The sequence below is a fragment of the Leucoraja erinacea genome, chromosome 7 (assembly GCF_028641065.1).
Source record: "Leucoraja erinacea ecotype New England chromosome 7, Leri_hhj_1, whole genome shotgun sequence".
Classification (NCBI taxonomy): Eukaryota; Metazoa; Chordata; class Chondrichthyes; order Rajiformes; family Rajidae; genus Leucoraja; species Leucoraja erinaceus.
In genome coordinates this window covers 690,806-715,518 of record NC_073383.1, presented here as the reverse complement: position 1 = coordinate 715,518, position 24,713 = coordinate 690,806, and the positions used below count along the sequence as shown (strand labels likewise).

Here is a 24,713-nt window from a genome sequence, read left to right as displayed (position 1 = left end):
AGTCAGTGATTGAAAATGGTCTCATTCAGCCTGAGACAGCTCCTGGGAGGGAGAGATGAATGGACAGGGAATGGACATAGAGTGGGCACCAAATATTTAATTGAAAGGCATCCGCATATGCACTCGCAGGCCCCGAGTACACAGCGGAGCAGGCCCCTGGATCGTATCCTGTTGTTGATCAACCGGTGCTGATCGTACATGGTCCAAGGCTGAGGTTCTCTCCCTTGGAAGGGTGCTGACACTTATGACGTTTCCCATCCATTCAGACAGTACCATACCTCCTGGTGTCAGCCAGTTATTGACCGGTTGTGCACTACTCGTGTTTTGCTCAGCAAACCCAGACATTACCAGAATTGTTTAAATTGTTTAAAAATGTTAAAATTGTACAAGGCATTGGTGAGACCAAATCTGGAGTATGGTGTACAATTTTGGTCGCCCAATTATAGGAAGGATGTCAACAAAATAGAGAGAGTACAGAGGAGATTTACTAGAATGTTGCCTGGGTTTCAACAACTAAGTTACAGAGAAAGGTTGAATGTTAGGTCTTTATTCTCTGGAGCGCAGAAGGTTAAGGGGGGACCTGATAGAGGTCTTTAAAATGATGAGAGGGATAGACAGAGTTGATGTGGACAAGCTTTTCCCTTTGAGAATAGGGAAGATTCAAACAAGAGGACATGACTTCAGAATTAAGGGACAGAAGTTTAGGGGTAACATGAGGGGAAACTTCTTTACTCAGAGAGTGGTAGCGGTGTGGAATGAGCTTCTAGTGGAAGTGGTGGCTGCAGGTTCGTTGGTATCATTTAAAAATAAATTGGATAGGCATATGGATGAGAAGGGAATGGAGGGTTATGGTATGAGCGCAGGCAGGTGGGACTAAGGGAAAAAAGTTTGGCACGGACTTGTAGGGCCGAGATGGCCTGTTTCCGTGCTGTAATTGTTATATGTTTAGGAACATGTTCTAAAACATCACCTACTTGTTTTCAAACAGTTTGGATGCTGAGCTGCTAATTTAGCTGCCAGCTCCGTGTTAGCTGACATGGTCTGTTACATTACAGGAGTGGATTCCAGTGGGCAAGAGTCAGGTGACTACTCGGAAGTTTGGTTAAATAATGGCCTCTGATTATCCCCCCTCACTTTGTGTATGAAAATCCTCAGTGTATGGCAATCTGTCTCCATCAGAAACGGAAGCTCACTACAAAGCAAATGTAATATTTTACATATGATGCTAGCTGAGCCAAACTAATACCATTTTTGCAGGAATCAAAAAAATTTGAGATTTTAAAAATATATTGCGACAAGGATTGAATCAGACTTGAAAAAATATTAATCGGGAATTTCTAGAGAAAAGGAACTGCAGATGCTGGTTTACGAAAAAAGACACAAAGTGCTGGAGTAACTCAGCTGGTCAGCTAGCATCTCTGGAGAATATGGATAAGTGATATTTTGGGTCGGGTTCCTTCTTCAGACGTGTTGGAGGGGTGGGGGAAGCTGGAAGATACGAGTAGCAGGGCAAAGCCTGGCAAATAATAGGTGGATAGGGGTGAGGGTTTTAATTTTCCATTCATATTCCTTCCTCTGGCTTCACAATTTGTGCTTCTTCTATCCTCTATCTCCTTATCTCACACTTTTGTTCTCTGGCCTGTGACCAACCATCTGACAATGAAAAAAAACACCTTCACATGTATCCACCGATCACTTGCCGAACCTTGCCTCAACTCCCCCCCTCTTCCAGTTTTCTTACTCCAGGACAAGGGGTCACAGCTTAAGGATAAGGGGGAAATCCTTTAAAACCGCGATGAGAAGAACTTTTTTTTCACACAGAGAGTGGTGAATCTCTGGAACTCTCTGCCGCAGAGGGGTAGTTGAGGCCAGTTCATTGGCTATATTTAAGAGGGAGTTAGATGTGGCCCTTGTGGCTAAGGGGATCAGAGGGTATGGAGAGAAGGCAGGTACGGGATACTGAGTTGGATGATCAGCCATGATCATATTGAATGGCGGTGCAGGCTCGAAGGGCCGAATGGCCTACTCCTGCACCTAATTTCTATGTTTCTATGTTTCTATCCGTGTTCTCTCGAGACGCTGTCTGATCCGCTGAGTTACTCCAGCGCTCTGTGCCTTTTTTTGATACTTTAATATGTTGCTATTTTCTTCATCGGGGAAGAGAGTTGCTAGCATTTCCGGGAAACTTGGTGTGAAGCACATTGTATTCAGTGGACTGGAGAATGTGACAAACCTGACCAAAGGCAAGCTGGAGGTGCCACATTTTGATGGGAAAGGAGAGAGAGAAGATTATTTCAGGGAACATGGTGCTCCCATGACAAGCATTAGAATAGCAGTTAATTTTCTCAATGTCTTTAAACCTGTTGAAACGGGCAAGGTTGACAGAAGAAGGGTTTCGGCCCGAAACGTTGCCTATTTCCTTCGCTCCATTGATGCTGCCTCACCCACTGAGTTTCTCCAGCATTTTTGTCTACCTTCGATTTTCCAGCATCTGCAGTTCCATCTTAAACATGGATGACTATGTTTTGGGTAGGTTGATGCAAAGTCTAAGATGTCCTTCGACAACATATAGATACACATTTATACAGCACGGAAACCAGCCATTCGGCCCATCTTGCCCATGTACCTTATAATGCCTTTCCACGCTAATCCCATTTGCTTGTGTTTGGCCCAAATCTATCTCTCCTTTCCAATCAAAATACCCTTGGAAAAGGATTGTGGCTATCTATCCTATTTATACACCTCATGATTTCATAAACTCCTCAGCGTCCTTTGCTCCAAAGCCAACTGTCCCAGCCCATCCAATCTCCTCATAACTCGAGATGTCCAATCCAGGCAACATTCTTCTGAATATTGACTTTGCTAACTTCAAGTAACCCTTACTTTCCCTCTTTCTCCATCCCTTCCCTTCCTAGTTCTCCGACCAGTCTGACTATCCCTGATTAAATGTTACTGATTGTATCTCGTTGTCACATTCCCCTCAGCCAACAATGATCTATTCTACATTTTCCTTGAACTTTGTCCCCTTTGATGTCTCATTTTCGCACCTCACCTTCCATATCTCTGTCTCCCTCTCCCCTGACTCTCAGTGTGAAGAAAGGTCTCGAGCCGCAACGTCACTCATTCCTTCTCGTCAGAGATACTGCCTGAGCCGCTGAGTTACTCCAGCAATTGGTGTTTGTCGTTATTCTGAATCTTTTCTCCCCTCACTCCAGTTTAATTACATCCATCACATGGTGCTGTAACCAGTACTGCACACAATGCCCCAAGCAAGGCCTAACCAACCATTTCTGCTACTCCATACTCCATTTGTGAATGCCAATGTTGTTGGAGTACCTCAGCATATCATGCACCCATTTTATAGTTAAGTTTAGTTTAGAGATACAGCATGGAAACAGGCCCTTCACCCCATCGAGTCCGCACCGACCAGCGATCCCCGCACAGTAACACTATCCTACGCACACTAGGAACAATTTTACACTCATACCAAGTCAGTTAAGAGGGGATCTTATTGAAACATATAAGATAATTAAGGGATTGGACACGCTAGAGGCAGGAACCATGTTCCCAATGTTGGGGGAGTCCAGAACCAAGGGCCACAGTTCAAGAATAAGGGGTAGGCCATTTAGAATGGAGATGAGGAAAAAAAATTTCACCCAGAGAGTTGTGAATCTGTGGAATTCTCTGCCTCAGAAGACAGTGGAGGCCAATTCTCTGGATGCTTTCAAGAGAGAGTTAGATAGACCTCTTAAATATAGCGGAGCCAGGGGATATGAGGAGAAGGCACGGACGGGGTACTGATTGTGGATGATCAGCCATGATCACAGTGAATGGCTCGAAGGGCCGAATGGCCTACTCCTGCACCTATTGTCTATTGTCTATTCTTTGGAATGTAGGAGGGAACCGAAGAACTCGGAGAAAACCCTTGCGGTCATGGGGAGAACGTACAAACTCCGTACAGACAGCCCCCATAGTCAGGATGGAACCCAGGTCTCTGGCGCTGCAAGCACTGTAAGGCATCAGCTCTACCACTGCGCCACCGTACTGCCCTGGAGAATTCTGGAGAACATTTTATAGGTGACATTTTAGTTTGAGAACCTTCTTCAGACTGATTGTAGGAGGGGGGGAACAAGCTGAAAGAGAGACAGGGCCGGGACAAAGCCTGGCAAGCGACAGGTGGACACATGCGGAGGGGGTTCGATTGGTAGATGGTTAGATGGTTAGATACAAGCCAGAGATAAAGACAAGATATGTGGAGCAAGAGGAGGGAATAGAGGTGGAAGGGGACAGGGGGAAGGGAGAAATGGGTGCACATCCAGGTGGGGCACAGGGATAGGAGGGGCGAGGAAAGGGTAGGAAAGGGAGAGGGATTTCTATGGATTAGATACCTGAAACTCAATGTTGATGCCGTTGGCTTGTAAGCTTTCGAAGAGAAATATGAGGTGCTGTTCCTCCAGTGTGCTGTAGTCCGACCTGTGTTGCCGCTCTCAGAGACCTACATACCCCAACGTCTGGCTGTTCTTTATAATTGTTATAACATAGAAACATAGAAATTAGGTGCAGGAGTAGGCCATTCGGCCCTTCGAGCCTGCACCGCCATTCAATATGATCATGGCTGATCATCCAACTCAGTATCCCGTACCTGCCTTCTCTCCATACCCTCTGATCCCCTTAGCCACAAGGGCCACATCTAACTCCCTCTTAAATATAGCCAATATATAGCCTCGACTACCCTCTGCAGCAGAGAATTCCAGAGACTCACCACTCTCTGTGTGAAAAAAGTTCTTCTCATCTCGGTTTTAAAGGATTTCCCCCTTATCCTTAAGCTGTGACCCCTTGTCCTGGACTTCCCCAACATCGGGGGCAATCTTCCTGCATCTAGCCTGTCCAACCCCTTAAGAATTTTGTAAGTTTCTATAAGATCCCCTCTCAATCTCCTAAATTCTAGAGAGTATAAACCAAGTCTATCCAGTCTTTCTTCATAAGACAGTCCTGACATCCCAGGAATCAGTCTGGTGAACCTTCTCTGCACTCCCTCTATGGCAATAATGTCCTTCCTCAGATTTGGAGACCAAAACTGTACGCAATACTCCAGGTGTGGCCTCACCAAGACCCTGTACAACTGCAGTAGAACCTCCCTGCTCCTATACTCAAATCCTTTTGCTATGAACAATGCTTTTATTATGTATAATAGAATACTGTTCTATAATAGATCACTGTTCTATTATGTATCAAAGTTTCACATTGTAGGCTGCTCTGGAAGGTTAGATCGCATGGGATTCAGGAAGAGATAGCTGAATGGATAGAAAATTGGCTTCTCGGACTGGAGGCCTGTGACTAGTGGTGTGCCTCAGAGTTCGCCGCCTGTTTGTCATCTATATCAATTGTTTGAATGAGAACGTGCATGGCATCACCGGTTCCTCGCTCCCCTCCATTGAGTCTGTCCAAAGCAAGCACTGTCTGCGGAGGGCGCTCAGCATCGCCAAGGACTGCTCTCACCTCAACCATGGACTGTTTACCCTCCTACCATCCGGGAGGCGCTACAGGTCTCTCCGTTGCCGAACCAGCAGGTCGAGGAACAGCTTCTTTCCGGCGGCTGTCAATCTACTCAACAACGTACCTCGGTGACTGCCAATCACCACCGGACATTTATTATTATTTATTCAAATCGTTTGCTATGTCGCTCTTCAAGGGAGATGCTAAATGCATTCCATTGTCTCTGTACTGTACACTGACAATGACAATTAAAATTGAATCTTGATCTCTTGGCATGGATAGCATGTTTGCAGACGTCAAAAATAGTAGCAGGATCTTGATCGGTTGGGCAGGAGGGCTGTGACATGGTTGATGGGATTTCATACAGGGAAATGTGTTGATAATTGTACATTGATACCCTTTTCGGATCTGGGCATAAAGAAAATATGAAGTCTGATTCAATTTGTTCATCTAGTTTCCTTCCCACGTGATCAAAGAGAGGCAACATCGTTCCAGTAAGTGGTTCTCTCTATGTGCTGATCCAGCAATGTATGTTGATGACCCACTTTATTCAGGATGCTTACTCTTCAGTCAGCCCTGCTGGAATCAGGTAGCCACAGATGTTCCTTTGGGAGAAATTAAAGAGCAATCAGAGGTAAGATCCCCGGCTCATTTATTTTTCTCTGAGGCAAGAGAAATAAAACTGGTAGACACAAAATGCTGGAGTAACTCAGCGGGTGAGGCAACATCTATAGAGACAAGGAATTGGCGACGTTTCGGGTCAAGACCATTCTTCAGACTGATGTCAGGGGAGGGGGCGGGACAAAGATAGAATGTAGTCGGAGATTGGAGGGAGAACTGGGAAGGGGTTGGGGATTGTCATATCTTTGCCTCAGATATGGAATAATAATGATACTGACACTATATTTACAGGTTACATTCCTTGATCTACGTGTATATTATCTCACCAGGCCATGGCCTCCTGCCGTGGCTTACACACCGCACATGCGGTCTGACCTCCAAGTCAGCTGATACAAAGGTCATGTTATTTGCATATCATTATCATGACTCATCATCATGACAGGGATGGAGAAAGAGGGAAAGCAAGGGCTATCTGAAGTTAGAACAGTCAATGTGCATACCGCTGGGATGTAAACTACCCAAGTGAAATATGAGGTGCTGTTCCTCCAATTTGCACTGAGCCTCACTCTGACAATTGAGGAGGCCCAGGACAGAAAAGTCAGATTGGGAAAGGGAGGGGGACTTGAAGTGCTGAGTCACCGGGAGATCAGGTTGGTTAAGACGGACTGAGCGGAGGTGTTCAGCAAAACAATCGCCGAGTCTGAGCTTGGTCTCACCGATGTAGAGAAGTTGACACCTGGAACAGCGGATACAGTAGATGAGGTTGGAGGAGGTGCAAGTGAACCTCTGCCTCACCTGGAAAGACTGTTTGGGTCCTTGGATGAAGTCGAGGGGGGAGGTAAAGGGACAGGTGTTGCATCTCCTGTGGTTGCAGGGGAAAGTACCTGGGGAGGCGGTGGTTTGGGTGGGAAGGGACGAGTTGACCAGGGAGTTACAGGGGGAACGGTCTCTGTGGAAAGCAGAAAGGGGAGGAGATGGGAAGATGTGGCCAGTAGTGGGATCCCGTTGGAGGTGGCGGAAATGTCGGAGGATTATATGCTGTATGCGACGGCTGATGGGGTGGAAGGTGAGGACAAAGGGGGACTGTCCTTGTTATGAATGGGGGGAGCAAGAGCAGAGCTGCGGGATATCGAGGAGACCCTAGTGAGAGCCTCATCTATAATGGAAAAGGGGAACCCCCGTTCCCTAAAGATTGAGGACATCTCCGAATCCCTGGTATGGAAAACCTCATCCTGGGCGCAGATGTGGCGTAGACGGAGGAATTGGGGAAGAGATTAACGGTTTCCCCCCCCCACCCACCCCCTCCGCCAACTCCACATATACACAGCTAAAGAAAAATAATAAAAACCAAAGTCAAGATATACATTTAACAAGACAAAAATAAAATGAAAGACAGACGGACTGTAGTCGAGCCGCTGTCGATAGGCACCGCCACACCACACGGGATCTGGAGGAAAATAGGAGGATTCCCACAGGTCTTGCGTGGCCAGCAGCAAACAGCCTAATGGAATGAACAGTCCAAAATTCAATTTTGTCTTCAACAGCATTTGAATAAATGCTTGAGGAAAAATAACAAGGAATATTGGGTGGGAGAGGGTGCCTATGACTACAGTCATAATAGTACAGTCTGTTTGAGAGCGACTAACTTGGTACACTGCAGATCACAACTGAAATATGAACCTGTTATCTTCCTTGTGCTAAAAATTATTATTTGATAAATCTTCTGATTGTTCAATGGGAACTTCAAATCAGGTTTCTAATTAAGTGGTAATATTGATTTATGTTTCTAATTTTGATTTATATTAATGCTGAATTATTTATTCAGGAAATCTTGGATATCCATTGGAAATCTGATGTCATTAGAAACAAAGTGAAATGATGGAGTTATTGAACATAGAGTCATTTGTATTTTATTTCATTCAGTCTTGATTGTCAAGTATTAACAAGGTTTCTCTGTAATAATTGAAAATATCATAGCTAAATGAGAATCACATTTATTCTGTAAAAGATTTTTAGGCAATTGATTGTAATGACAATTCATTTATTTTGTTCTCTGCATCTGTTTAAAATTGTCTAAAGCGTGCATCCGATTGCAGGGGACAATTGAAAAGGTGGCCTTGAACAGAATGGATTAGATACCACCACATTTATGGTTGTAGTCACAATAGTGCAGCATAAATGGACAACCATTATCCCTGTTTACACTCAGTTAGTTCTTTTGAAGAGCAAACCCCTTCCAACTCAATATTCCCGCAGTTATTTTTCCTCAAGTATTTCTTCAAATGCCGTTGAAGACTAAATTGAATTAGGACTGTTCATTCCATTAGGTGTGTTTCAAACCCTGACCATTCATTACGTTAAACATTTTTTACATCCCTTTACTTATGCTAACCAACAATGGCCTCCTCCGTTGCCAGAGTGAGGCCAAATGCAAATTGGAGGAGCAGCATCTCATATTTCGCTTGGGCAGCTCCCAGCCCAGAGGTATGAATATTGACTTCTCTAAGTTCAAGTAACCCTTGCATCCTCTCTCTCTCCACCCCTGTCCCACCCAAGTTGCACCAGCTTCAAAGTCGTCTTGTTGAGTCTCATTGTCTGTACGTTCTCCCCCAGCAAACAGCTAACCATGGCCTGTTTCCCTTTATCATCGTTACTTTGTTGCATATCTTTCATTCATTTGTTCCATATATCTCTACATCACCGTCTATATATCTTGTTTCCCTTTCCCCTGACTCTCAGTCTGAAGAAGGGTCTCGACCCTAAATGTCTCCTATTCCTTTTCTCCAGAGATGCTGCCTGCCCCGCTGAGTTACTCCAGCATTTTGTGTCTACCTTCAACTTAAATGTATTCTGGTTCAGAACTGTCTTATTCATGGCCCTGACCCCCCCACGTTCAGCCCCGCCATTCAGGCCCCCCCGCACCCCCTCCCCCCGCTCAGCCCTGCCCACACCCCCCCCCCCCCCCCCGTTCAGGCCCCCCCCCCGCTCAGCCCCGCCGTTTAGGCCCGCCCACACCCCCCCTCATGCCACCCCTCTTTTTGAAAAGCTTCTTACGGGCCTAGTGGTGGAAGGTGAATGTTCTGGCTGGAGGTCTGTGACCAGTGGAACTCTGTAGGACTCTGTGCTGGGACCTCTGCAGTTTGTGATGTACATAAATGACTTGGACATAAATGGAGATGAGTCAGTGCGTAAGTTTTCAGACGACCCCAAAATTGGAGGAGTTGCAGACAGCGAGGAATGCTGTCAGAAGATACAGCGGGATATACATCAGCTGAAGAAATGGGCAGAGAAATGGCAGATGGAGTTTAACTCGAGAAAGGTTGAGGTGTTGCACTTTGGGAAGTTGAATGTAAGGAGAAAGTATACAGTTTCAGCAAGACACAGAACAGAATTGATGTGTAGAGGGATCATGGAGTCCAAGTTCATAGCTCACTGAAGGTGGCAGCACATGTAGTTAACGTTGTAATACAAGCATTGGTTTACTTGCCTTCAAAGTATGAATTGTACGGTTTATGTACTCCAGGCATTTCTCATATCCCAGACTCATTCAGTACAAAACAGGCCTTTTGGCCCACCATGTCCATGTCAGCCATTGTACTTATCCATACCAGTCTCATTTAGCCGCATTTAATCCATAGCTTTCTATTCCATGGGAATTCAGTCTGAAGAATGGTCTTGAACCGAAACGTCACCCATTCCTTCCCACCAGATATGCTGCCTGTCCCGTTGAGTGACTCCAGCATTTTGTGTCTACCTTCCATGGATATTCAAATGCTTGTCTCAATGCCTCTAGGTGTCGTGGGAGCACCTGCCTTCATCAATGCCCCACTTCTAGATTCCAACCACTCTCTTTATGAAAAAAAGAAGTCCCTCACAAATCCCATCTAAACCTCCTATTTTTTATCTCATGCCTATGCCCTCTTGTCTTAGATACCCCACAAGGGATCAAAGATTCTAACCAGCTACCGTAACATTTCATAAACATTTATCAGGTTCTTGCTCACAGGAAGATAAACCTAGCCAATGTATTTTCTCCTTATAACTGGTGTTCAAAACGGAATGGATTATATTTGGAATAATAGGAGAAGATACCAATTTAAATAAAGACCAAAATGTTTTTTTTAATTATGGGTTAATAATTGGAAAGAAATTGATACTTAAATTTTGGAAAAATACAACCATACCAACTGTTAAAATGTGGATTAGGAATATGATGGACATAGCACGCCTTGAAGAAATGAGACTCCGACTAATAGATAAATATGACCAATTCTTAAGGAGTTGGTCTCCTTTCATCGACTTTTTGGAATCATGTGATGCAGCGGTACCGTAAGGATTGCTGATTTCAGTTCATGACGCGGATAGATCTACATCTCCGAATACAGATTTGAAAAATTCTCTTTTAAGGGGCCTTCTCTTCTATTTCTACTTTCCACTTTCTCTCTTCCTTTTTTTATTTTTTATATACACACTTCACGTTTTTCTACTCTCTACCATCTATTTTTCCACTTTTTCCCCTTTCTATTGTTTTCTTTTTCTTGTCTTGCTTACTTCCTTCTTATAACATAAAACTAGAGGTTGTACATAGAATGGATTACGGTATTACATAGTTGGCACCTAAAATTAGGTTCCACTGTACTGTTTTGTGCTGTATTAACTTCTAATAAAATAAACAAAAAAAAAACAAAAAAAACTGGTGTTCCAATCGAGTCAACATCTTGCAAGTCTCTCTGCCCTCTCACCAGCACAATCACATCCCTCCTGTATTGTGGTGCCCTCAGCTTTGCACAATTCTCCAGGTGTGGCCTTAACCAACCTTTTATAAAGTTATAACATGAAATCCCAACTCTTATTATATTATAATGGGGCCAACATGATGGCACAGCGGTAGAGTTGCTGCCTTACGGTGCCAGAGACCCGGGTTCGATCCTGACTACTAGTGCTGTCTGTACGGAGTTTGTACCTTTTCACCATGACCTGGGTGGGTTTTCTCCGGGTGCTCTGATTCCCTCCCACATTCCAAAGACGTACAGGTTTGAAGGTTAGTTGGCTTGGTAAATTGTCCCAAGTGTGTGTGGGATAGTGTAAGTGTGCGGGCATCGCTGGTCGGCGCGGACTCAGTGGGCTGAAGGGCCTGTTTTCGCACTGTATCTCTAAACTAAACTAAAAACTATGTTCTATGCCATGTCTGATGAAAGCTAACATCCAATGTGCTTTCTTCACCACCCTATATCCAACAACACTCCCTCGGGTCCAACCATTTCCTTTATGTTCTACCCTTATTTGAACTTCCAACATTCATCATCTTGTACTTGTCAACATTAAATTCTATCTGCTATTGCTCTGCACAACTTTCCTGCTGATTAATATCACGCTGATATCGGATCTAAGACAACCCTTCTTGTGATCTACAACACCACATATTTCCTTTTTAATCCATAACTACCTCATCTGGTATTCAAGTAACCTTATTATTTACCATAGCAGCTTCTTGATAAACTGAATGCAAAGTGCTCATTTCGCACCCAAGTTATGCCTGCTCCCGTTATCTGCACATCTACATTTTGGTCTCTAATTCGTCCCAGTTTGGCAATCCTTTTACTGTAACTACACATATAAAGATCTCTCACTTGCCTTGCAGCTGTGAAATATTTGAATTTGTTTTCAATTCATCCATCTGAGTAATAAAATATCTTCCCAGATATTGCGATGGAGGGAGTTCCACTCGAAGGGGTGTCGGTCCGAGACGTGGGTGAGGTTGTGGGGGCCATCTTGAAAAACCTCAAAGTGCATGCTGGGAAAGAGACAGGCCTCAGTACTGACAAGCGTATGGTTGTCAACATACTGGGAAAACCATCAAAGACTCCAAGGTTAGTTTAATTCCTTCCTCAGCGGTAATGAGTTAGCGGTAATAAGTAACACCTAGATCAGAGTGCTCAAACTGCAACCTAGTGGCAAGGTCTGATTGTTGAGAAATGAACAACTCAGTGCTGTACATGTTTACATTTAAGATAGACACAAAATGCCGGAGTAACTCAGCGGGGCAGCCAGCGTCTCTGGAGAGAAGGAATGGGTGATGTTTCGGGTCGAGAAGAGTCAATCTGAAGAAGGTTCTCGACCTGAAACGTCACCCATCCTCATTATTTGTATTCGTTTGCACCTAGGCCACAGCCTTCCTTTATCATCATTATTTCTTTGCATTTCGTTCATTCCTTTATTCTATACCACCGTCTATATCTCTTGTTTCCCTCTCCCCTGACTCTCAGTCTGAAGAAAGGTCTTGACCCGAAACATCACCTATTCCTTCTCTCCAGAGATGCTGCCTGTCCCGCTGAGTTCCTCCAGCATTTTGTGTCTATCTTCTGTGTAAACCAGCATCTGCAGTTCCTTCCTACACATTACATTTATATTTATTGTGCTAGGTTGTTCTGTCGAATCTTGTGGGCTTGTTTGTTTGGGACATTTGATCACAGTGGTAGATTCTTCTCAAATTCGATCTGTTTGACTGATGACTTGGATGAGGGCAGCAGCAAAGATAGATAGATTGCTGAATTTGCTGGTAAGTACATTGTGCAAGTTATGAGATTACATTGCAGGGTTGTGAAGAGGATAACACAGCGAGGCCAATGAGTGGGTAAAGATCTCACAAGTCGAGTGTAATGTAGAAAAATATGACAGTGTCCATTTCAACAACAAAAAAGCTAATTATCTCAATGGCTAGAGTTTGCAGAGCTCTGAGATTTTGAGGGTTCTAAGTGCATGATTTATAAAAAAGGAGGATATGCACACCCAGCAGATAAATGAGAAATGTTATTCTTTAGTTATGGGGAATTGAATACAAAAGTAGTGAAATTAAGCAGTGCAATGGTGAACATTGTGAACAGTGTTGGTCTCTTTATTAAAGAAAGGATGTTCAGATGTTGAATGCAGTTTAGAGATAGCTTACAAGATAAGTACCTGGATTTGTATCTTGTATCTGCTGGAGAGGGTACATGATTGAAACATATCAGACCCTGAGGTGCCCTAACAGCGTAAATGTGGAAATAGCAGGCCCTTTTGTAATCCCTTTGCAATCTGGCGATAAATAATCATTTGCCCATTTAAACAGAGATTAGGTGATTTTTTCCACTCAGAGCATTGTGAGTCTCTGGAATTGTCTTCCTCAAAGAACAGTGGAAGCAGGGCCTTGTGTATTTTAAGGCAGAAATCAATAGATTAATATGAACAAGAAAGTAAACACTTCTTACAAGTAGTAAATTGAAGTTAGTCAGATAAGCTGTGAATTGAATTGAAATGAATATTTTTTGTTACATGTGACAAATCACGGTGAAATTCTTTGCTTGCGTACCTTGGTATGCAAATAGTCGCCCATAAAGGGTGCTTACAGAGTTACAAAATCCCACCCCCCCCCCCCCCCCCCCCCCCCCACCACGCCCCTTCCCCACTCATGGCTGTCCTCCCACACCCAGTCCTCCTTTGTTCCTTCAATGACCCAGGCCCCAGCCACAGGCTCCATAGACCCAGGCCCCAGCCACAGGCTCCATAGACCCCGGCCCCAGCCACACGCTCCATAGACCCAGGCCCCAGCCGCAAGCTCCATAGACCCAGGCCCCAGCCACAGGCTCCATAGACCCAGGCCCCAGCCACAGGCTCCATAGACCCAGGCCACAGCCACAGGCTCCATAGATCCAGGCCCCAGCCACATGCTCCATAGACCCAGGCCCCAGCCACGTGCTCCATAGACCCAGGCCCCAGCCGCGAACTCCATAGACCCAGGCCCCAGCCACAGGCTCCATAGACCCAGGCCCCAGCCACAGGCTCCATAGACCCAGGCCCCAGCCACAGGTTCCATTGACCCAGGCCCCAGCCACAGGCTCCATACACCCAGGCCCCAGCCACAGGCTCCATAGACCCAGGCCCCAGCCACAGGCTCCATAGACCCAGGTCCCAGCCACAGGCTCCATAGACCCAGGCCCCAGCCACAGGCTCCATTGACCCAGGCCCCAGCCACAGGCTCTATTAACCCAGGCCCCAGCCACAGGCTCCATAGACCCAGGCCCCAGCCACAGGCTCTGAAGTGGGCGCATGTGCGCATGTGCGGAGCTCTTCTAGTGCCTTTACTTCTTTAAAGAAACAATTGGAATCTGCGACATTGCACGCCATCGATGAGGATCTCCCCTTTGTTGTTGAATGTGATGCCTCTGATTTAGCAGTATCAGCTACATTAAATCAAGGAGGACGACCAGTGGCTTTCATGTCTCGTACGCTCCAAGGTAGTGAATTGCACTACCCATCTGTCGAAAAGGAAGCTACAGCAATTATTGAACCAGTGAGGAAATGGAGTCATTTCCTTGCTCGCCAGCACTTCACTTTGATAACAGATCAGCGTTCAGTAGCTTTTATGCTGGATAATCGGAAACGAATGAAGATTAAAAATAGTAAAATTCATGAATGGAGGATTGAATTATCTGCATATAGTTATTCAATTGAGTACCGCCCTGGTAAGGATAATGTTGCTCCGGACACATTAACTCGAGCATTTTGTGCCTCTGTTCATTCTTCTGCACCCACTGATCTTCACAATGGGCTGTGTCATCCTGGAGTCACTCGTTTCTTACTATGTTCGTTCCAAAAATTTACCTTTCTCTACAGAAGATGTGAAGATGACGTGTGCTTCATGTAGAATCTGTGCTGAATTAAAACCAAGGTTCTTCCGTCCTGAAGAAGGAAGATTGATCAAAGCTACTCAACCTATGGAACGTTTGAGTATTGACTTCAAAGGGCCTTTACCATCCTCCTCTCAAAATGTTTATATACTTACCTTAGTTGACGAATATTCGAGGTTTCCATTTGCCTTTCCTTGTCCAAATATTTCAGCTGCTATGGTTATCAAATGTTTAGATCAACTGTTTTCATTCTGTGGATTTCCAAGTTACATACATTCTGATAGGGGAACCTCATTCATGTCAAAAGATTTAAAGGACTACCTTTCTAAGAGAGGAATTGCAACAAGTAAAACAACACCATATCATCCTATTGGAAATGGTCAGGTTGAGAGGTGTAATGGAATCATTTGGAAAGCAGTGAAACTGGCTTTAAAGTCGAATGATATACCAGATCAGCATTGGGAATGTGTTCTACCAGATGCATTACACTCCATCAGATCTCTACTGTCAACTGCTACCAATACTACTCCACACGAACGGTTCTTTAACTTCAAAGGGCGTTCTTCTAGTGGTACTTCTCTGCCATCATGGTTGACGAGCCCTGGGCCTGTGTTGCTTCGTCGGTATGTCCGATTAAATAAGAACAAACCTTTTGTTGATGAAGTTGAACGGACTGATGTCAACCCTTCTTATGCAACTATCAAGTATCGGGATGGACGTCAGTCAACTGTCTCACTTCGTGACCTTGCACCCTGTCCATCTTCTCCATCAGCTCCGTCACTTCCTGATAACACTAATCGGGAATTTCCTCCAACACTTCCAGCATCCTCTATGGAAACTTCTACAAGAAATTCTAAAATTGAAAATCTAAATAACAATATGAGTGAAGTTGATGACCAAGCAATATATCTACCCTCGGCTATTGAAACACCTGTATCTCCTGAGGCTCCAGTGCTGCGACGGTCATCAAGACGTATTAAACCTCCTGACCGTCTCAACTTATAAATAGGAGGGGAGAATGAAGTGGGCGCATGTGCGCATGTGCAGAGCTCTTCTAGTGTGTGCGCATGCGCAGGACATTTCTAGTGTGTGCGCATGCGCGGGACATTTCCGGAGTGCGCATGCGCAGGACATTTCGGGAGTGTGCGCATGTGCAAAGTATTTCGGGCGGGAAAAGCCTGCAGAATCAGCCATGTTTGCCAGACGTTTCTGAGTTTGTGTATTGCAGAAATAAGTTGCTTAAAGCTTAAATAAAGTTAAGTTAATTACAGGTAGTGAAAGTTTCATTTATCTCACAACAGGCTCCATTGACCCAGGCCCCAGCTACAGGCTCCATTGACCCAGGCCCCAGCCACAGGCTCCATAGACCCAGGCCCCAGCCACAGGCTCCATAGACCCAGGCCCCAGCTCCATAGACCCAGGCCCCAGCTACAGGCTCCATAGACCCAGGCCCCAGTCACAGGCTCCAGACCCAGGCCCCAGCCACAGGCTCCATAGACCCAGGCCCCAGCTACAGGCTCCATTGACCCAATGCTCCATAGACCCATGCCCCATCTACAGGCTCCATAGACCCAGGCCCCAGCCACAGGCTCCATAGACCCAGGCCCCAGCTACAGGCTCCATAGACCCAGGCTCCATAGACCCAGGCCCCAGCTACAGGCTCCATAGACCCAGGCCCCAGTCACAGGCTCCATAGACCCAGGCCCCAGCCACAGGCTCCATAGACCCAGGCCCCAGCCACAGGCTCCATAGACCCAGGCCCCAGCTACAGGCTCCATTGACCCAGGCCCCAGTCACAGGCTCCATAGACCCAGGCCCCAGCCACAGGCTCCATAGACCCAGGCCCCAGCCACAGGCTCCATAGACCCAGGCCCCAGCTACAGGCTCCATAGACCCAGGCCCCAGCCACAGGCTCCATAGACCCAGGCCCCAGCCACAGGCTCCATAGACCCAGGCCCCAGCCACAGGCTCCACCATTGACCCAGGCCCCAGTCACAGGCTCCATAGACCCAGGCCCCAGCCACAGGCTCCATAGACCCAAGCCCCAGCCACGGGCTCCATAAACCCAGGCCCCAGCCACAGGCTCCATAGACCCAGGCCCCAGCCACAGGCTCCAGAGACCCAGGCCCCAGCCACAGGCTCCATAGACCCAGGCCCCAGTCACAGGCTCCATCGACCCAGGCCCCAGCCACAGGCTCCATAGACCCAGGCCCCAGCCACAGGCTCCATTGACCCAGGCCCCAGCCACAGGCTCCATAGACCCAGACCCCAGCCGCGAACTCCATTGACCCAGGCTCCAGCCGCGAACTCCATAGACCCAGGCCCCAGCCACAGGCTCCATAGACCCAGGCCCCAGCCACAGACTCCATTGACCCAGGCCCCAGCCACAGGCTCCATAGACCCAGGCCCCAGCCGCGGGCTCCATTGACCCAGGCCCCAGCCACAGGCTCCATTGACCCAGGCCCCAGCCACAGGCTCCATTGACCCAGGCCCCAGCCACAGGCTCCATACACCCAGGCCCCAGCCGCGAACTCCATAGACCCAGGCCCCAGCCACAGGCTCCATAGACCCAGGCCCAAGCTACAGGGTCCATAGACCCAGGCCACAGCCACAGGCTCCATAGACCCAGGCTCCAGCCACAGGCTCCGTAGACCCAGGCCCCAGCTACAGGCTCTATAGACCCAGGCCCCAGCCAGAGGCTCCATAGACCCAGGCCCAGCCACAGGCTCCATAGACCCAGGCCCCAGGCGCGAACTCCATAGACCCAGGCCCCAGCCACAGGCTCCATAGACCCAGGCCCCAGCCACAGGCTCCATAGACCCAGGCCCCAGCTACAGGCTCCATACACCCAGGCCCCAGCCTCAGGCTCCATAGACCCAGCCCCCAGCCACAGGCTCCATAGACCCAGGCCCCAGCCTCAGGCTCCATAGACCCAAGCCACAGCCACAGGCTCCATAGACCCAGGCCCCAGCCACAGACTCCATAGACCCAGGCCCCAGCCTCAGGCTCCATAGACCCAGGCCCCAGCCACAGGCTCCATAGACCCAGGCCCCAGCCGCGAACTCCATTGTCTCCACCTCCCACCTGCGAGGCCTATTAAATGGCAGAGTTGGCACAAGGGGCAAAGTGGCAATAGACAGTAGGTGCAGGAGTATGTTGATGGTGTGAAGGAACAAACTTGGGCCTACTTCCTGCCCTTGGGTTATTTGCACCTTTATTAGACAATACACAATAGGTGCAGGAGTAGGCCATTCGGCCCTTCAAGCCAGCACCGCCATTCAATGTGATCATGGCTGATCATCCCCAATCAGTACCCGTTCATGCCTTCTCCCCGTATCCCCTGACTCCGCTATTTTTAAGAGCCCTATCTAGCTCTCTCTTGAAAGCATCCAGAGAACCTGCCTCCACCGCCCTCTGAGGCAGAGAATTCCACAGACTCACCACTCTGTTAGAGAAAAAGTGTTTCCTCGTCTCCATTCTAAATTACTTACTACAGGTGCACAACCTTTTATCCGAAAGCCTTGGGACCAGACACTTTTCGTAATTCAGAATTTGTCGGTCTTCGGAATGGAAATTTTTTTGCGTAGATTTTAATGGCTGGCTCAGTGGTAGAGTGTTCGGCTCATATCCGCAAGGTCACGAGTTTGCGCCTTGATCCCGGCAGTTACTCGGTCGCGAGCTTGAGTCTTCAATGTGGTTTTTTTTTGCAGAATAAATGTTTGTATGAAATGCAGTGTAGGAGAGGTGTACTGACTGTGTGGGCAGAGCTTTGGAAGTGATTGCCCACCAGTCTAAAACGCCGCTGTGTCTCCCTGTCCCTGGGATAGCAGGGGGCGATCAAACAGCACAATACCCCCCTCCCCCTCCAACTCCAGAGGAATTCGCTCCCCGATGGGCCGCTACGGCGACAAGTGGCAGTTTGCCCACAGCCCGAGCTGTCCCCTCATCCGCCACCCCAAGAACGAGACGTACCTTGCACACCATCCGCTTCTGCCCCTACGTGTTCCTCTGGAGTTGGAGCGGGGCTGGGCTGGAGTTGCTGCTGGTTGTGGGTCTCTGAGATCTCCGTGCTTGCAGTGGGCCTGGGGGTCGCTGTCCCGTTGGTCCTGACGACTCCGGCCACCCCCTAGACTGGAGCTGAGACTGGGAACTGTACCACCCTTGCTCCCTCCCTCTGCAACTGCAAACAACCCCACTGTCCTGCAAGGGCGGTACAGTTCCCGGAGGATAGCAGGTGGCCGGAGACGTCAGGACCAACAGGAACCCGCTCCCCGATGGGCCCCTACGACGCCCCGAGCTGCGCCCCGTCATCCGCAACCCAGGTTCCCCTGTAGTTGGAGCGGGGCTGGGCTGCTGTTGGCTGTGGGTCTCTGGGATCTCCGTGCTTGCGGTGGGCCTGGTGGTCGACGTCCAATTGGTCCTAACGTCTCCGGTGACTGCACTGACCTGCAGCCATCGCCGACTTGAAGAGCGTGCAAAGCCCCCCCGCGCCGGTGCAATGAGCGGGGAGCTGGAGAGGGGAGGGAAGGGGTCACACACATGGCCGGGAAGCAGAGGGGTGTAGGTGGGGTGAAACTGAAGGGAGCGACAATCTGCTGCTGCCTGCACTGTGTATCGTGTCTACCGTGGGAACTTTTAACTCAGCGGGCAGACAGCAGCATATTGTCAATTATTAACCCTCCCGCGCAAGATACCCTCACCTCTTTTATGGATGGGGATTTAGTTCCCCTTTCTTCGAGGACCGACCGGAGGTTCCGCTGTCACCTCTGCGGGCCGTACTCGGTGAACGTCCTGTCTCCCTGTCCCTGGAATAGTAGGGGGCGATCAAACAGCACAATACCCCCCCTCCAACTCCAGAGGAATCCGCTCCCCGATGGGCCGCTATGGCGACAAGTGGCAGTTCGCCCACAGCCCGAGCTGCGCGACCCAAGAACAAGACGTTATTCTTGCACACCATCAGCTTCTGCCCATACGGGGAGCGTGTTCTTCTGGAGTTGGAACGGGGCTGGGCTGGAGTTGCTGATCTGGGATCTCCGTGCTTGCAGTGGGCCTGGGGGTCGGTGTTCCGTTGGTCCTGACGTCTCCGGTGACTGGCACTGTGCTGCTAGCATCGCGACGTGAAGACAGTACAAAGCCCCCGCGCCGGTGCAATGAGCGGGGAGCTGGAGAGGGGAGGGAAGGGGTCACACACATGGCCGGGAAGCAGAGGGGTGTAGGTGGGGTGAAACTGAAGGGAGCGACAATATACTGCTGCCTGCACGCTGAGTTAAAAATGTTACCACGCAAGACTCACGATACACTGTGTATCGTGAGTCTACCGTGGGAACTTTTTAACGCAGCTGGCAGGTAGCAGCATATTGTCAATTATTAACCCTCCCGCGCAATATACCCTCATCTTCTCTTTTATGAATGGGGATTTAGTTCCCCTTTCTTCGAGGACCGACCGGAGGTTCCGCTGTCACCTCTGCGGGCTGCCCTCGGTGAACGTTTTCAAGGACCTTTCTTCAAGGACCGAAAAAATGTCGCTATTCGGAGGTTTTCGTTATTTGGATCGTCGGATAAAAGGTTGTGCACCTGTACTTATTCTTAAACTTTGGCCCCTGGTTCTGGACTCCCTCAATCCAATAGCCTATTCCTTTTCCTAATTCACTGCTTTTGTAGTCATGGTTTTGATTCCTGGCAATAGTGATGCCATTGAAGTTCAGAATCAGAATCAGAATCAGAATCAGAATCAGAATCAATTTATTTGTCATTTGGACCCCTGGAGGTCCAAACGAAATGCCGTTTCTGCAGCCATACATACCACACAAATAGACCCCAGACACAACATAATTACATTTAACATAAACATCCATCACATAACTGTGATGGAGGCCAAATAAACGTATCTCTCCACTGCACTCTCCCCCCCCCCCGATGTCAGAGTCAAAGTCATAGCCCCCGGCTGGCGATGGCGATTGTCCCGCGGCCATTAAAGCCACGCCGGGTGGTGCGAGGTCGCACACCGGGTCTTGGTGTTGGTGCCCCCGGTGTGCGCTCGTAAAGTCCCGCAGCCGTTCCAGCCGCGCGGGGCAGCGGTGTCAGGCCCCGCTCCAGGAGCTCTTCGACCCCGCAACTCGGGCGGGAGAAGTCGCCGCCGCAGAAGCCCCGAAAAGCGGTCTCCCTCCAGGGAGCCGTGGGCTCGGCGCCGTCCACAGACCTGTAGAGAGCCTCCGGCAGCAGCAGCAGCAGCAGCAGCAGCAACAGCACCAGCAGCAGCAGCAGCAGCAACAGCACCAGCAGCAGCAGCAACAGCAGCCAGCAGCGCTCCTCCACCGCTCCGGACTCGGCCAGCTCCCGACGGTGAGGTGAGTCGACACCTGAGCCCCCGGTCTCTTCCCGTTGGAGGCCGCTCCTCGTTACGGCCTCAACGACGACTGAGACCCGACGAGAAAAGGTCGGGTCTCAGTGCAGGGAGAGATTCAAAAAGTTTTCACATAAAATAACAAACACTACATAAAAACACAGACAAAAATAATAAAAACGCGGACAGGCTGCAGAGGCCGCTGCTGGCCAGAGTCAGTAGTGTTCAATAGTCAGTAGTGTTTTATTTGTCATCTATGTAACTGCACGATGAAATTCATTTTGCATATATAACACATGCGGGCGCCGCCATTTTATGCGCCATTATAATTTGAGGAAGGACATTCTTGCTATTGAGTGCAGCGTAGTTTTACAAGGTTAATTCCCGGGATGGCGGGACTGCCATATGCGGACAGAATGGAGCAGCTGGGCTTGTACACTCTGGAGTTTAGAAGGATGAGAGGATATCTCATTGAAACATATAAGATTGTTAAGGGCTTGGACACGCTAGAGGCAGGAAACATGTTCCCGATGTTGGGGGAGTCCAGAACCAGGGGCCACAGTTTAAGAATAAGGAGTAAGCCATTTAGAACAGAGATGAGGAAACACTTTTTCTCACAGAGAGTGGTGAGTCTGTGGAATTCTCTGCCTCAGAGGCTGGTGGAGGCAGGTTCTCTGGATGCTTTCAAGAGAGAGATAGATAGGGCTCTTAAAAATAGCGGAGTCAGGGGATATGGGGAGAAGGCAGGAATGGGGTACTGATTGGCCATGATCACATTGAATGACAGTGCTGGCTCGAAGGGCCAAATGGCCAACTCCTGCACCTATTGTCTATTGTCTATTGTCTATTGTCTATTGTCTATTGTCTATTGTCTATGGTCTATTGTCTATTCAAAGTTCAAAGTCTGGTCGGCCCGTGCACTCGATGTACTGGAGCAGTTCCAGCGAACCAACGTCCCTCTCCTCTCCTCTCCTCAAAGGAGATGACTGGTATGGCCAATACCTGTTAACTATGTGCTGCTACCTGTAGGCTGGAGCTTAGACATTATCCACGTTCTACATCGAATGGCTCCTTCACCTGAGAAGTTATGACCATCACTGAACGGCAAATAATCGTGAAGAATCACCCTCCCCCCTCCTGACCCATCATTCCCAGAGTGGCTGAAGTTGCCTTTCTGATGTGCTCTCCTGGGGTTAGAGACACAGGAAACTGCAGATGCTGGAACATTGAGCAAACACTGAAGCTGCAGGTCAGGCAGCATCTGTGGAGGGAATTGGACAGATGTTTGGGTCTGGATCCTTCTTCAGATGCTGTGGCCGGCTTTCCATGATCAGAATCATTTTGTATTTTTCAACTATTGCTCCCGACCACTAGAGTATTCCACTTTGATCCTCAACCCCAATCCCCAACCAACCATGCTTGTTAGGGTTTAAGAAGGAACTGCAGATGCTGGACACAAAAACGCTGGAGAAACTCAGCGGGTGCAGCAGCATCTATGGAGCGAAGGAAAAAGGCAACGTTTCGGGCCGAAACCCTTCTTCAGACTTATTTGCTTGTTAGGGTTCCCTGCTTTGTAATTCCCATTCCCGAGTCCCCTATTTTCCCTCTTTCCCCCCCCCCCCCCCCCCCCCCCCCCCCCCCCCCCCCTGTCATTTTTCCACGCATATTCCTCCCTTTGGCTTCACATTTCACTTGTACTCTTCTTTTGTTGTCTAACACCCTCTGTCTCCATGTCACCACTAGCCTTTGTCACTAACTCCACCCATCTGTTATTCACCCTTCATCTATATCTATCTATCACTTGCCTGGCTTTGCCCTACCCCAACCTCTCATTTCTAGTTGTCTCTCCTTCACTCCATCATCCTGAAGAAGATCTTGACCCGAAATGTCACCCATTCAATAGACAATAGACAATCGGTGCAGGAGTAGGCCATTCGGCACTACGAGCCAGCACCACCATTCAATATGATCATGGCTGATCTTCTCCAATCAGTACCCTGTTCCTTCTCTCCAGACATGCTACCTGGCCCGCTGACTTACTCCAGCATTTTGTGTCTACCTTTGATTTAAACCAGCATCTGTAGTTCCTTCCTACACATCTCGACCCAAATCATCGTCTATCTATTCCATCCACAGATCCAGCCAGGCCCACTGAGGTCCTCCAGCACTGTTTTGCTGAAGATTCCAACATCATGGTTTCTTGCGTCTCCAGTTGCAGTATTAAATTAGTAGTGGCACAGTATACCTTGGATGGGAATATTTATATGGGCTTGGAGGGGATGATGCATTTCCATTATTATTTCAGATATCAGTTGAAGATTATGCAAAACTGAATTTTCTGGAGCACAAGAACTTGCCAGGATGTTCCAGTTTGATATGAAACTACCCGATCGCAACAAGGACCCAACATTGAAGTTAAACCCAAATGCTAAATCCTTTGATGAATGGATGTCAGAAAAGAATGATTAAACTATTTTTAATATGCAAAAATAGAAGTAATAAATCTCTTGGGCCAGGCTTTCAGCTATTTTATTCTTGTATTATTAATGTATTATTCTTCACGTGTTCACATTCAAACATTATTCAGCCGAGAATTTTCCTCTTGTTGTATTAGAATATTTTGATATAATATCAATCAAATGATGCTGCCAATCTAGTAATAACTGCCGTGCAAATTCACTGGATTTGACTCTCCCTATTTTGGATTATCCTCAAATCCTAAATATTTGAACATGGTGTTGGTCACCTTTCCTTGATGAAACCTGTAATCTGTAATCTTTGAAGCATTTATGTCTGAATATCTTCATCACGTTGATGCTGTGTTGTGAAGACAATCTGGTATGTAACAGATACACACTTCAAACATTAAAGATTGCAAGTGAGGAAAGCTAGAAAGCTTTGGTTAATCAAGTCAAGTCAAGAAAGTTTATTGTCATGTGTCCCAGATAGGACAATGAAATTCTTGCTTTGCTTCAGCACAACAGAATATAGTAGGCCTGAATATAGAACATATCAGTGTGTCCATATACCATTATATAAATATATACACACATCAATAAATAAGCAGATAAAGTGCAAATAAACAGATTATTGGCTATTAATGTTCAGAGTTTTGTCCGAGCCAAGTTTAATAGCCTGATGGCTGTGGGGAAGTAGCTATTTCTGAACCTGGATGTTGCAGTCTTCAGGCTCCTGTACCTGCTACCTGAAGGTAGTGGGGAGATGAGTGTGTGGCCAGGATGCTGTGGGACTTTGATGATGCTACCAGCCTTTTTGAGGCAGCGACCGTGATAGATCTCCTCGATGGTAGGGAGGTCAGAGCCAATGATGGACTGGGCAGTGTTTACTACTTTTTGTAGTATTTTCCACTCCTGGACGCTCAAGTTGCCGAACCAGGCCACGATGCAACCGGTCAGCATGCTCTCTACTGTGCACCTGTAGAAGTTAGAGAGAGTCCTTTAGAGAGAAATTAGAGAGACGTTAGGGCGCATTTGGAGTATTGCATGAAGCTCTGGTCACCAGGAAGGATGTGGAGGCTTTGGAGAGGGTGCAGAGGAGGTTTACCAGAATGCTGCCTGGATTAGAGG

The 24,713-nt window shown here is 47.8% G+C and overlaps 1 protein-coding gene across 1 annotated transcript; it reads left to right on the top strand.

The window, feature by feature from the left end:
• Nucleotides 1-1,877: 1,877 nt before the first annotated feature.
• Nucleotides 1,878-23,639, top strand: LOC129698539 (nmrA-like family domain-containing protein 1). Its single transcript, XM_055637618.1, has 4 exons — nt 1,878-2,507; nt 11,819-11,991; nt 12,714-12,751; nt 23,445-23,639. The coding sequence occupies exons 1-4, from the start codon at nt 2,135-2,137 to the stop codon at nt 23,593-23,595; spliced, it is 735 nt and encodes a 244-aa protein (XP_055493593.1). The 5' UTR covers nt 1,878-2,134; the 3' UTR covers nt 23,596-23,639.
• The last annotated feature ends 1,074 nt before the right edge of the window (nt 23,640-24,713 follow it).

Excerpts from the sequence above, each read along its gene's own strand:
- LOC129698539 (XM_055637618.1), top strand. The coding sequence starts at position 2,135 with ATGTTGCTATTTTCTTCATCGGGGAAGAGAGTTGCTAGCATTTCCGGG. Across the intron at positions 2,508-11,818 it reads GCATCTGCAGTTCCATCTTA|ATATTGCGATGGAGGGAGTT; the intron begins AACATGGATGAC and ends ATATCTTCCCAG. Across the intron at positions 12,752-23,444 it reads ACAGCGAGGCCAATGAGTGG|ATTATGCAAAACTGAATTTT; the intron begins GTAAAGATCTCA and ends TATCAGTTGAAG.